This window comes from Lepeophtheirus salmonis, chromosome 3 (genome assembly GCF_016086655.4).
Source record: "Lepeophtheirus salmonis chromosome 3, UVic_Lsal_1.4, whole genome shotgun sequence".
Taxonomy (NCBI): domain Eukaryota; kingdom Metazoa; phylum Arthropoda; class Copepoda; order Siphonostomatoida; family Caligidae; genus Lepeophtheirus; species Lepeophtheirus salmonis.
In genome coordinates, this window is record NC_052133.2 from 46,399,063 (window position 1) to 46,412,655 (window position 13,593).

At 31.4% G+C, this 13,593-nt stretch overlaps 1 protein-coding gene across 1 annotated transcript in view; it reads left to right on the plus strand.

Moving 5' to 3' along the window:
* Positions 1–224: 224 nt before the first annotated feature.
* Argk1 (Arginine kinase 1) overlaps positions 225–13,593 on the plus strand; it is a 28,322-nt gene continuing 14,953 nt past the window's right edge. Inside the window, exon 1 of the mRNA XM_040709423.2 lies at positions 225–439. Coding sequence (XP_040565357.1) covers positions 414–439 — 26 coding nt within the window. The 5' untranslated portion in view covers positions 225–413. The remainder of the gene's footprint in view (positions 440–13,593) is intronic.

The window sequence follows — 13,593 nt, forward strand, 5'->3', positions numbered from 1 at the left end:
CTACCCTACCCCCCTCCCCCCCAAAAAAAAAAAAACAACAACAATATTTTTGGACGCCCCCGATAATCATTTTTCTTCATAAGAAAAACATAAGGATATCATTTTTTCGTCAAATTAATCTATTTATGTTCTTCGTTATATTCATAGGTATTTATAATGTGTAAGCTTCCTCTTTATACTCTACGACAACTATACAAAATAAACACAAGTATGTTAACTTTCTCATTCTCTACTTAGTTATCAAACACACAACAACCTTTTCTTCCTCTGTGCCTTCTTTTTCTTCAACATTCAAGAAAAACCTACCTACTACACATCAGCTCCTCAACAGAAAAAATGAAGTCCACATAAAACGTCAACTCATTCTTCAAAAAAAAAAAAATCAAATCAAAGTTAATATAACATAAAAAGTAATGGGTGTTTTCGTTTCCAAAAAACAGTAAGTTTAACTTTTTAATATTATAGAATCACTAAGTCATCAACGTAGATAGTAGAGCTTCCATTTGGTTTGAACATTATATACCACTCTAGGGCCCTTATTAGTAAAAAAAACTGATTTAATTTTACCAATCCTTGAAACAAAATCGCTCCTTACCTGTCCTGCAAAAAAATTAGTGTCAAGGTCTAAAATTTCAATCTTGACCTGGACTGGCCATAGTGTTCCATGACCAAGAGGTAAGACCTGAGTCGATCGCTTTTTATTTCTGTTCTTTAAAAAAAGCAATAATCACTTTCTTATAGTATAATATTAGTGTCTTTTTTATAAATTTTTATAAAACGGCATGTTTATATTGGGTTTGTCTTTTTCTTTCTTTTGCGTATATACTCAAATGTTACCAAGTGTGAGACCCCAGCCAAAAGAAGAGCTTAAGGAGAGTCCTCCCAATATTCCCCCTAAAACTGGCCTCGCCACGAGAGTGGAAACGATAAATTCAATAGATTTTCTATATAAATCTGGTTAAGGGAAAGACATTTTGCTCTCTGCCTCAAGTCCTGGTTTGGAAGGATATTTGAATGAATTGAATTAGATGAAGTCAATTGTTATTTCCGTTGGACAAAAATAGTTTTGACAATGGCGTTATAGGAAATTTTTATAGTGGAGCTCATGCAATCTGACCGATAAGTTTTACAATGGTCCACAGTTTCAGAGAGATGAAATTGTAACTGTTAAAGATTTCAGTTATTTGAATAAAAAAAAAAGTTAAATTTCCCCCCTGGTCTGAAACCAATTTTTTTAATCGAAATATTGATCTAAATAGCTCTGGAACAGTAATCAGCCACACCTAGCCTGTCATAGGCTTTCATCTAACCCTCCAACAATAGTAAATCAATAAAATCCTATTAATAATTGAGTGTTTTTGAGTCTAAGCTTTTTGAGTTCAAGTAAATTTATTTATGTTATATTAAATATATTGACCAGGAAATACTTTCCCAGTAAATTAATTCCTTGGATAACATTCCTAGTAATTTCATTCCCATTAAATTCATTCTACGTAAAATTCAACTCCAGAAATTTGAAGAGGGATATTTAGTTACGTCATACAGTTTATATTTCTACAATACCTAGTAGTTTTTGTGTAGGTCTGTAGAGGGACGTATGGGAAGTGAGCAGTAGGCACTGGAGATAAGGGATTTCTTATTACATCATTTTACAGATGTTCATATTTTATTAGTAACCATGACGTTCTCTACAATTCATTTATAAAATCGGTGCAGATCGAATTTTAATTGAAAAATCAAACCCTATAATTTAAGGGAAGGATCTAGAGCAATTTTTTCCTTAAACTGGCTTAAAAAAAAGATTCCTTAACTAATAACTGTATTGATTAATTACAAGTAAAAGTTATAGTATTAGAATTACTCCATCTTAGCTTGGAATTTTTTTTGAAAACCATATACATTTCCTTCCTAGGAGTTACTGTGAATCAAATCTACGCACATTGAGTTCAATTTCTCTCGAGTACATTTTTTACTGAGCTACGACGTTCCCCTAAACATAAGTTTTATAGAAGAGCGTTCCAAACCAAACTTCTTTAAATGAATGGTTTCCAACATAACATATATATTAGAAGTTGATTCAGTCTATGCCCGAGCCTGGGTCCAATCCTAATTTTGACAAGCCCAAAAGCCCGTGGCTCAACCTTCCAGTTTGATATTTATTTCTAATGTAAAATAATTTCTTTACAACTAATCGACGACGTCATCCTCGATATGACGCCTTATGAAAAATAAGTTGAAGATGATGTTATTGTTATTTGTAAGTGTTACACTTGCAAAATGAACAATACTCTTTACTAGAAACAACGAGAAATTATGAAGAAATAAAACGGGCTTATAGGGGTTCGGAACAACACACGGGCTTTCGGGCTTTTTTTGATGATGATGAGGATTTGCTTAGATTTGGATACCCAGCCATTTCCAATTTCTAAGATATTATAATAATACAATGGATCTTGAAGACTCTTATTTTCTCCTGGACGACACAAACTATCAAGAAATTTCATCTAATAATATCTTAGAAATCATTAGAAATGGCTGGATATCCAAATATGAGCAAATTCTCATCATCATCAAAAAAAGCCCGAAAGCCGGATATTTTTTAAAACAATCCACCTCGAATATTAGCTAGTTCGGAAATGATTGAGACAGGTTTGTTTGAAGGGACAAGGGAAGAGTCATCTACAAAATTCCAACTAGCATCGATTTTTTCATGAATTTTATGGTGGAAAAATATTTCAATGATGTTCAGAGACTAAATAGCTAATGCCTACATACAACATTTGCACATGTTTCTTCATTCGTCGCTGAACATGGAGGATCACAATTTTCGCTCATACTTATTGATATGTTACAAACTGTGGAAACAGTGTCAGAGATCCACAACGACCTATCGTTTACCCTGATGACTGCCCTAGTCGTGCAACCATATTAGGTGGGCTGGTAAGATCGGGGATAAAACTTTTAAGTTAGAGGAAGGTGTCTCATCAGGACGTTACCGGGAGACAAGGACACTCAACAACATCGCCCAAGTCAAGGACCTCGTAAAAAACAAACTTTAAAGCCTAAAGAAAGACAAAACTCCCCTAGAGGAACTTTTGGCCATGTGGGAAAATGCACGTCCCCTCCATAGCCAACGATATGAGGCAGTTCTTAACGCAGAGAAAGGTGGAAACGATCAGAGTCCCTGCACTCCGGATATTAATCTCTGTGACCGATTTCTCTTCCTTAAGCTGAAGCATCACCTTCAGTATTACGATTTTGATAGTGACGAAGACCTTACACGCGGCGTTCAGCGCGTGACGAATTTGGCGAACTAAGAGGAACTCTTGAGCCAGTTGTGGGAGTTCAAAAACCATTGACACGGCGTTATCAGAGCCGGAGGAGACTATGTGACATGGTTGAGTACTTTTTTTAAAACTTTTGAATTTAATTTCTTTGTCTTATTCGGGGAGTCTCCATAATTTCAAAAACACCTAATATAGATATATATATTTTCAAAAACGTAATATTTATTCAAAAATATTAATATATAAAACAAATAAAATAAAAATAAATACATCTAAAAAACAAATAACTTAATACTAGTAATGAAAGATAAAGGTGTTAATACTCCCTCTCATTTAAAGGTTTCTTTAAACTAACTCCTTGTCAAATAGAAATGATAAAGGTAGCATTGAGCGTATATATTGGGTGCATTATATATAGTGCACCCTAATGTATATCACATTCATATACATATCTTTGATCTAAAAAATAATCAAAAGAAAGATATCGTTCCATACTCAATTTAGTGTTCCCTGGTCACATAGCCATAAAATAATTACAAATATGTCTAAATATATTAATAAACATTTCGCTAAAATGTAAATATTATTGATTTTTGTCTTCAGTTGTTCATTGTCCATGTGTAACATGTTAAGTTTATGTGTCAATATCCAATATTTAGTAGTGCCGAATTCTTACGAATCTATAATTAGATTTATACCTACAATATTTAATGACCTACATTACATATCTTATCAATATATATATATATAATTTATTTATCAATCTTTGATACAAACACACATAATTACAACTAAAAAATTCAGGTTCAAATGATCTGTACAAACAAAACTGTAACTATAAACGTATAATTTTATCCGAATTGACTAAATATTTTGATCTGACGGTATTTGATAGCCCAGTATCATTCATGGCAAAGGTCATACTAAGGGATGGGAAAATTGAGAAATCTTCGTGAGTGAAAGTAAAGAAGAATGCTAAACTTAGTTTTTCGTCTTTTATCCAAGAGCTTTTGTTCTGGCTTACAAGTATTGAACAGAATAATCATGCGGGCCGCACTCGTTATTCTTTCAGTTCATAGGCTCGCATTAAAAAAGAAGAAGTTTGGTGACCCCTCCCATTACAAATAAAATGATGTTTGCCAGGAGATTAGCTAACCTATTATGACGTTTTATTAAATCAACTTCGAGGAGTTATAGTATGTAAGAAATACAAACAAACACCTTTCTGCATCTATTTAGGTTACAGACAGGAATTATTCCAAAGTTAATCCTCAATTCTCCCCTTAGCTAGTCAAAAAAGGGCTTACCTATCTAATTCCCTTAAAAAAGGTGAGTGTTGCTCTCTATCATATATGATATCACATACTTTATACTTAGCATTGTGTAACTTCGCTAACCTAACACAACCATATCCCATTTATTTTGCAGTCAGGTGTCGATTCCCTCGTTTTGCTTGATCCGTCATACCTATTTCATAATTTATTCTTTTTGATAAATAAACAAAGTAATAAGTTATTCTATACTTATGGTCTGTTTCCAAAAGGACAGAAATATAATTTCTTGTTGATCTCTCGTCGTATATGTAATATATATTGACCATTTTATTATTTCTATGAAGAAATTTTGGCTATTATATTCAAATACAAATGTATAGCTACGCTTTTAATAAAATATGACTAATCAATGTACTATGTAGGATTTTAATATTATGAAATATATATATGTAATTCATTTGAAAGATTTGGATAAAGAATACAACAATGATAGTCTGTGAGTTGGAGTCAGAGTAGAATAGATGATAAAAAGAGAGTAAATCCATTTCCTGGTTATGGAGTAAGATTTGTGATCTATTCTACTCTAACAAATAACTCTTACTCAGTTAAAAAAAGAAGAGGGGATAAATGCATATTTTATTTATTGTAAGGGGTATCACGGGAACAAAAATAAGGAGACAAATTCAGCTAATATCTTATTTTTCTCTCAAATTTTGGGTAGTTGCATCAGTCCGGACGAGGATGCCTCCCAATTAATTCCCAAAGAGTTTTGAGGATCTGGACTAAGAAGTACTTCGACTAGAAAAAATAGTTTTTGCTCATAAATTAAAAAAAGTATTGGAGTTATCAGACTTATTTTTTTAAACTTAAGTATTTTTCTGGGTTTCATGGGAAAAGTGTAACGATTTTTTCGCGTTCACTGTAATAATAAATTTTTTTCTCCTTCTCATAAGTGATTTGGACACTTTTTTGTCTATTTTCTTACTAAATACATATGGGTTCAACGTTTATCGTGCTCTGGATATGACAGATTTAACTTTAAGAATATGTCGCATAAACACAAAGTAATTTAAAAAAAATAAAGCTTTTTTTTAATAATGTAAAAAAAAGTTTACTTCATACGGATATTTTTTTACTTCATATATAAACTTTTGAGATGCCTAAACCCGTGATAGCTCATTTTCTGGTACCCGTGATACTCCTTAATGTATAATGTACAGCTTGAGCTACGAAAGGTATAATAGGTATGTAAATTATGACTTATAAATATAATATAAAACTAATATGCAATTACTTCATAACATTTTCTATTCATTTCAAGAAAGAAAGGCCTCTTTAAAGGTCATTGAACGGTTAAACATATAGGTAGTTACAAAAATATGTCATTTGTGATAATACTTTTATGAAAAAATGCATGTAATTTTTTTCTTTCATAATACAAATATGTAGATTTGTAAATTCTAAACATTTTCTCACGTGCGATTTTTTCGTAGTTTTTCTTTTGCTTTAAAAAAACATTTCTTTATTCTAAATGATAGGAACAACAAATTAATAAAATTCACCCAGGGAAAATTCAACTTAATATTTTAGTATAATACTGGAGTAGGTTTGGCCGGCGTTGCCCGAGACATTAAGAAATTTATTAAGAACTCTTCTGCATCATATAAAACAAAAAAGGAAGATCGTCAAATTTTAAGAATTATTCTCAGGTTGGTATTATGAGTATGAGAATACTAATAGTAGGGATTAGTTGCTTTATTCTGGGTTAGACACGGAACTTGCAGTCTCGTAATATCCCAAAATACACATCGGCTCTCAGGTTGTCTGAGGTGAAGTCTGAGCCTCAAGGCAATTTAAACTGCACCTCCAACCTATTTCTAAGAAAAAAGAATCACTTTTAATATGCAAGAATACACCCCGGCCACTGGTTTGTGGCTGCTGGTCCCTGAGGCAAGTTATATTCTTCCATCGCCGCTTCCCTGAGTATCGAAGAACCCTTCTTATATCCCAAATACAACCTAGCATTCATGCTGTGCAGGTGAAGTGTTAAAATATGCTATTTTAAGGCCGCTATGGCCTTGAATACCCCAAAAAAATTTACCAGAGCCATTTCTAGAGCGTTAAGAGCCTACATTAAAAGTTTCAGGGAAAATCCATTCATTAGCTTGGCCAAGATTGAAGGACAAACATACAAACCCACAGATATTCCCATTTATAGTTACAATTATTTGATACTGCTTGTAAAGAAACAAAAACATGATATATAAAGTAGAGGAAAAAGAAAAACTTGTAGACCCGGTAAAAGATCCGATAAGCAAGTTACTATGTGAGTCGACATAGGCGAGAATAAAAGATCTGATAAATAATTATTTGTAAACATTATATTCTAAAATGGTAGAAGTACACTCAACTGTCTGTCAACGAAATCCTCGAGTCCGAACGTCTTTATTATTGATCCCATAGTCCAGCTGAACAGTAATATATACATAACTTAGGTGATAATTGCGTCTGCTTTTAGGTGACCCCAAGTCATCTGTGGCATATCCACCAAACAATGTTCTTTTTTCTGTCGTTTTGAAACTAAAAAAAATTTGGGGGATGGGATACTTTCCTGTTCCCAAGCTCTTTTCGAACATATTGTACATGTAGAGGGTCTCCAACGCAATGTAAAATGGAACATGTGGATCCATGCTTCGTTTTGCTTTTTTTTAATTTCAACTCCATATCGAGCATATTGGCAACAATTACACCAATGTCCATTCTCAATTCTACTCTAAGTCCTACAATAACTTGAACTTACATCTCCTCAACAGTGTTACTCTACACTATTCATGAACACACACAAAAGGGATTATTTTATACTTGGATGTTCTCTCATCAAGAGTTAAACAAGAATAAAAGCATTGGATAATAAAGAATCTATTATCCAATGTTTTAATTGTATAATACATAATATACTCGTATGTATATGTAATTGCTATATTAGTTTAGTTATTTGGTAGACCCGGCAAGATATCTCATAAGTAAGTTACTAGGTGAGCAGACGTAGTCTATATTTTGGACTAATCCCTTACACCACTATTCAAAACAAAACTCCTGCGGACGCCCCTGTAAGTTGATGCAAATCAATCTTTCTACTTTGGCCAACAAAGTTGAAGGGAGGCTCTGTTTTCGCCTCTGTTTGTTAGTTGTTTGTTTATCCAATCGTCACCAAGATTATGCCAAAAGTTATTGATCGATTTTGATCTAACTTGCTGCGAAGGTTATATATGGTCACAGTAATTGTCCATAAAATTTTCAGAGGTCAAGGTGAAGGTAGCACAAAACATTCATAATTAATATTCGACCATAACTTTTGAACATGGTGAGGTGCGGAGCTCCAATTGGTGTCCTTATTTAGGCTTAATAAAGATGCTTCAAAGAGGGGGAAATACAATCTTTGAAAAATTACCAAAAGTGGAGGTTTGCACTCTACCAAGTGTTCATTCTAGTTTATATACATTTTTAGTCAAAAAGTATCGAAATAAGAAAAGTAATTTGTTACCAGAACAGTAACAACACTAGTACGGATAATTAAATTAATAAAAAGATTCACAAACTGTTGTAATTGTTGCGTATAATTATTTTTTTAAATAAAACTTGTACAAGACTCAATAGGTTATTTTTTTTTATCAAAACAAAAGTGACTGACATATGGTGCAATTATTAAATGTATTCCATATTAAGCATTATTACAAGCAATCAAACTGTTGTGTCCTGAATAGTGCTACGGATGTTTAACATTGCAATGTAATTTTTAAATTAATAACAAAAGAAAAGGTATACTGGGTGACTTATCTCCAAAAATTATCAGAACCGATATTTATGTAACTTTTTAAAAGCCCACATTCGTTTGTTAGAATCTACATGTTTTGAGGAGAAATAAAAATAAATACTTCCACAACTTTTTTTAAACACATATTATTTTAAAGAATGGAAACTTTTGTATAAAAGAAGAAGTTGAGACATAGGTAACTTATAATTAGTTTTTTTAAGATTTTATGCATTTTTTTAAGAACCCAAAATATAATTGTGAAACTTGTCTCCTTTATGAATTTGGGAATAAAAATAAACATAAGAACGTTTTTGACAAAAATTAAAGGAAAATATAAATTTGGACCACCTTCTCAAAAAATTATTGCAAATATAATCTTAATATTTTAAATTAAGCTTTTTAATGATAAAAACAAATGAAAACAATACATTTTCAGAAAACTAAATTATTTTTAAGGCAATTTCATGAGTTTTATAGCTGTAGCTATTATTTCAAAGTTAACTAGAAATTAGGAGTTTGGTGACAGTATTCTCTCTTGGTCAATTTTCCAAGTACACGGCGGGACATATATTATAAAGGGGACACTTATTTTGTACAAATAAATTTAAGCAAAAAAAAAAAAAAAAAAAAAAAAAAAATTATCTTTTAGCACAGAATAGAAAACAAACATAATCTCAGTCTTTTTTCTCAGTCATCAAAATTTTGAAATATTTGGGATTATGGTAATTTGGGACTATTATCGTTCAGAGTCATTTTTAACCCTTAAAAAATCCCTCAATTAAAAGTAAGATAAATAAAACTCTTTGTGACCTTTACCACTTATTCATTAGACATAGTTATGAGAAAAATTTTAGCTTATATTATAGAAAAATTTTCAATGTATAATTTAAAAAAATATTTATTTAAAAAATATGCATCTGTAAGGATTTTAGTTTAATTTTGTATTTTTAAGTGATCCCATTTTAAATATTGTAATTCTATACTCATCGTGAAAGGATCGCTTTTTTAAATCCTGATATTTCATTCCCAATGAAGGAGTACTATTATATAAACTATGATATTCTTCATCACTATGTATCTTGAATAAGTTATAAGGGTCTAAAGAAAAATGTCGTTTTTTATCTTTTTTTAACCTAAAAATGGAAATATACCGAGTTCAGAACAAGATCAGAATAATATGCAAACGCTTTTAATCATAAAACAAACTTTTAGATAAGTGTTATTAATACTACTTTAAATTTAGGGATTGTTTTAAAGGAAAAATATGACTCTGAACGATAGTAGTCCTGAATTACTATAATCCCAGATATTTCAGAATTAGAAAAAAACTGAGATCCGTTTTCGGATTCTGCACTCATAGATAAATTCGATTATTGTCTTTCATTCATTTGTACAAAATGTTCCCACCCCTTAATTGTTCTCCTGTGTTATCCATAATGTCTACCATGTATGGCCCCAGACTGCATTAATTATTTATGTGTGTTTTATCCAAATTAAAATTATTAAAAATTCTGAAACGAGGGTTTGTGGCTCTTCTGTACTGTTTAAAAACTAAGGTTGCATCGGTCAATTATTTAAGATTTAAAATAGGTACTGCCCTACAAAATTTTACTTTTTAAATAAATATTTTAAATTCCATATTAAATTCCATTCGTACTTGGCAAGTTGATCACGAATATACAATTAATTATATGCATATAAAACCTGATTTTTGAGAGTTTACTAAATGATTTTTGTAGTCTATTAACCAATATTATCAATATGAAGAAATTTTTGAGTAAAAAGAATACGAATAATACATAAAAGTTAATAGATTATTTGCAAAAAAAATATGCTGATTTTAAATATGTGCTTATACTTTAGATTTGATCATCCAATTAAGAGAAAATTCAATTTAAAGGTTAAAAAATCATCACTATTTTAGAATATTGTTTAAAATGAAATAAAATTTTAATTTAATAATTGTTTTTACGCTAAAAGAACCTATTTGAAGGATTAACAATTAGTATTTGGTTCTACAAGGGTTCAGCTACAATATTAGTTTTTTTTCTTGAGGTGGAAATTTCTCGAGATTAAGTTCCACAGTTTTTAAACGTCTGCGATAAGGAATTATATTGGATACAAAAGGAAATAAATGTATTCTAATATGAATAAGTGAACAATGGAGTTCTATAAATTATTTTATCAACGTCTGATTGATTATTTCCTCAATGAACTTAAAACCAAATCAATGTTACTGTTAAACCAAACACATTTTAGGCTTCAAATAAATCATTTTGGTCCAAAAACAGTTTAATACCTGAGGTATTATTCTTTTTTAAATTAAACCTTTAAAGTTATGCTTTAAATTCCATTTTCTCAGGTCAAGATGATTGCAAATATAATATAAGCACATATGCCAACTCAAGATAAAATTTTCCAAAAATAATACAATTAACTATTGATTTGTTCATAATCAAAAATTGGCTCCTACCCAGGATTCAACAGACACGCTTGCCCGTAGCTAGTAAAAAAAAGTCGAGCTAGTGCAAGGTGGCCTGCATCTTGCCCAATTAGCGGTGTAATGCCGTATTTTCAATAACGTATTATTATAGACAATTTTGGATTTAAATTATGAGTATTATCATGTGCCAACGTCTCATATGTCGAAAACACATAAAAAACAAATATTAAGTGTGATTTTTAGGTAAAATATATTTTTCAAAGAAAAATTTCACAACTTACATTTCACTTCCTGTGTAGTTCAGAAATTTCTTTAAAAAACTGACATCTTTAAGCTTGGAACGTAATTTCCATCCAATAACCAACTGGTCGATTTAACATATTCCGTAAAGCTCTTTGTGCCCTTTTTTCTGATTGGAGAAAACGGTGAACGTATAGGTGTTTCTCTTCGAATCTAAGCCAATCAAATATCTCCGTATATATGAGGGTTGTTTGAAAAGTCCGTGCAAAGTCCAACTTTAAGCACGGATTGGTTTATTTCATTCTGTTTGGAATTTGTTTGAATCGAGTAAGTATAGAGATTTTCAAAAAATAGATGAAAAAGAATTTCGTCTGTTGATTAAACATTACATAATGAAAGGCAACACGTCTCAGTAGAATAAAAATAAGCTTGATAAATATTATAGGGACTCTGCACCTTCGATTAGAACAGTTCATAAGGGGTTTCAAAATTTTCGGAGTACCTCTATGAGCACAAGTCACGCTGAACGTTCTGGACGCCCTTTTGAGGTTACTGCTCCATAAATCATTGATAAAATCCATGATGTGGTAATGGATGACAGAAGAGTAAAGGTGTGGGAGATTTTATAGTGCTACGGGTTTCTCCAGTTAGAACCCTATTTCTATTAATTTTGCAACAACAACTCCTGAATTGTGAGCTGAAGTATTGTCACGATGGAAAATGACTTTTTGGTGGACCAATCGTGGGGATTTTTCTTGAAGCTCGGGTTTCAAACGGTTCAATAACGAGGAATAATATGCAGCTGTAATAGTTTTACCTTTTTTCCAGATAGACAATGAGGATTATTCCTTCCAAATCCAAAAGACAGTCGTCCTAATTTTTCGGTCAATTCCTCACTTCAAACAAATTCCAAACAGAAAGAAATTTATCGATCTGGCTGAAAGTTGGGCTGTGTTCTTCCAAGAGATACTAATAACTAAACATAACCTCGATACGCTCCTGTAGTCCCATCTCTCGGACTTTGCACACACTTTTCTAACGACTAGTCTTATGAGTTAGCGGCTAATTTTAATGGCCGCCGAGTCCTTGTCATACCTATAAAAAATACATAAAAATATCAAATCAAAAATTCTAATTCGAAAAAAATAATTAAAGATTCATAATCACCTTGCCATGTGCTACTGGAATCGAATATAGAATTTATAGATTCTTTTTTGTCCACTTGTCTAATCAGTTCATGTAAAACGCTTCAAAATTTAAAACGCCGTCTGTAAGCCATACTTTTCACTACTATTATAGTAAAATACTTCAGTTTATTAATTGAATTCGTTTAATAAAGCTTTTAGTCTATTACGTGCATGATAATATTTTTGACATTATTCTAAATTAAGCCTTTATTAAATATTTATTATGCTTATAAACATAAAATCTTTATATCTGCAATATAGTCGAGATATGTTGTTAATTACGTCACTGGGTACTATCTGGAGGTAGATAATTGGAATTAAGACTTGTGACTCCATGTGGACTATCAAAAGTCAATATTTTGAAGACTTGATACTCGACATGATCCCACAATCAAAGATTGTACTTGGACTCCAAAACTAAGATTTGGGATTTGACTTGAAAGTCAATTAAATTTCTTCACTGGATATAAAGTCCTCGTTAAAGTATCTTATATTTTCTGAAAAAATAATCTGGACTCCATAAAATATTCTAAGACTTTGATTTGCAGTATAAAGACTATTTCACACCTCTCTATGATAATAATGAAAAGGAAAAACGTCATGGGTAATCATGCAGATTCCCAACAGTTTTTGGATGTGAGCAAAAATGAGTTTTGTAATGGTTTTGCGGGCCACACTAATGAAACATTGGCTTTAATTTTAATTGGACAGTGAATAATATAAAGGCAATATAAATAATTGACGTTTGAATATTTATAAATATACATAATATAACTCTGTCATTTGGTTGTGAATTCGGAGCTATTTCTTTAGAGTTGTCATCCACACTGACTGTGTAAATAATCATTATCTGATTTACATAAGTACTAATAAGTGAATTTAGTACGATAATTATTTTTCACTAGAGCGAAAACAGAATCAAAACCTTAAAAAATATAAATATAGTATCAAACCAGAGAAAACAGACATCGGTTATTGGATCAATGTTACTATTTAGACCCTTTCATGCTGAATTATGTTTTAATTCTTTCCTTCTGTGTTAATTACCGAATTTAAATACGAACCATACCTTGCCACCTGATTTTTATAAATAATAGAAATCAGGATAATCTCTGTATAAACGAGGTCCCAAGTGGAAACTTGAAATTGAACACTTGTATTATATTGATTTGAGAGATTCTGTATGAGGAAATTAGAACTGTGTGTAACTGTATAGGTAGCTGTTCATCTCAAGTATATGCTGCATTTTGAATTTTTCAAAATGGACGATAAATGTCATTGTAGCGAGATTCAAGGCTTAGGGCATTAACTCTTCTTCGAGCAGATCATACTCCAACAGAGGTGGTCA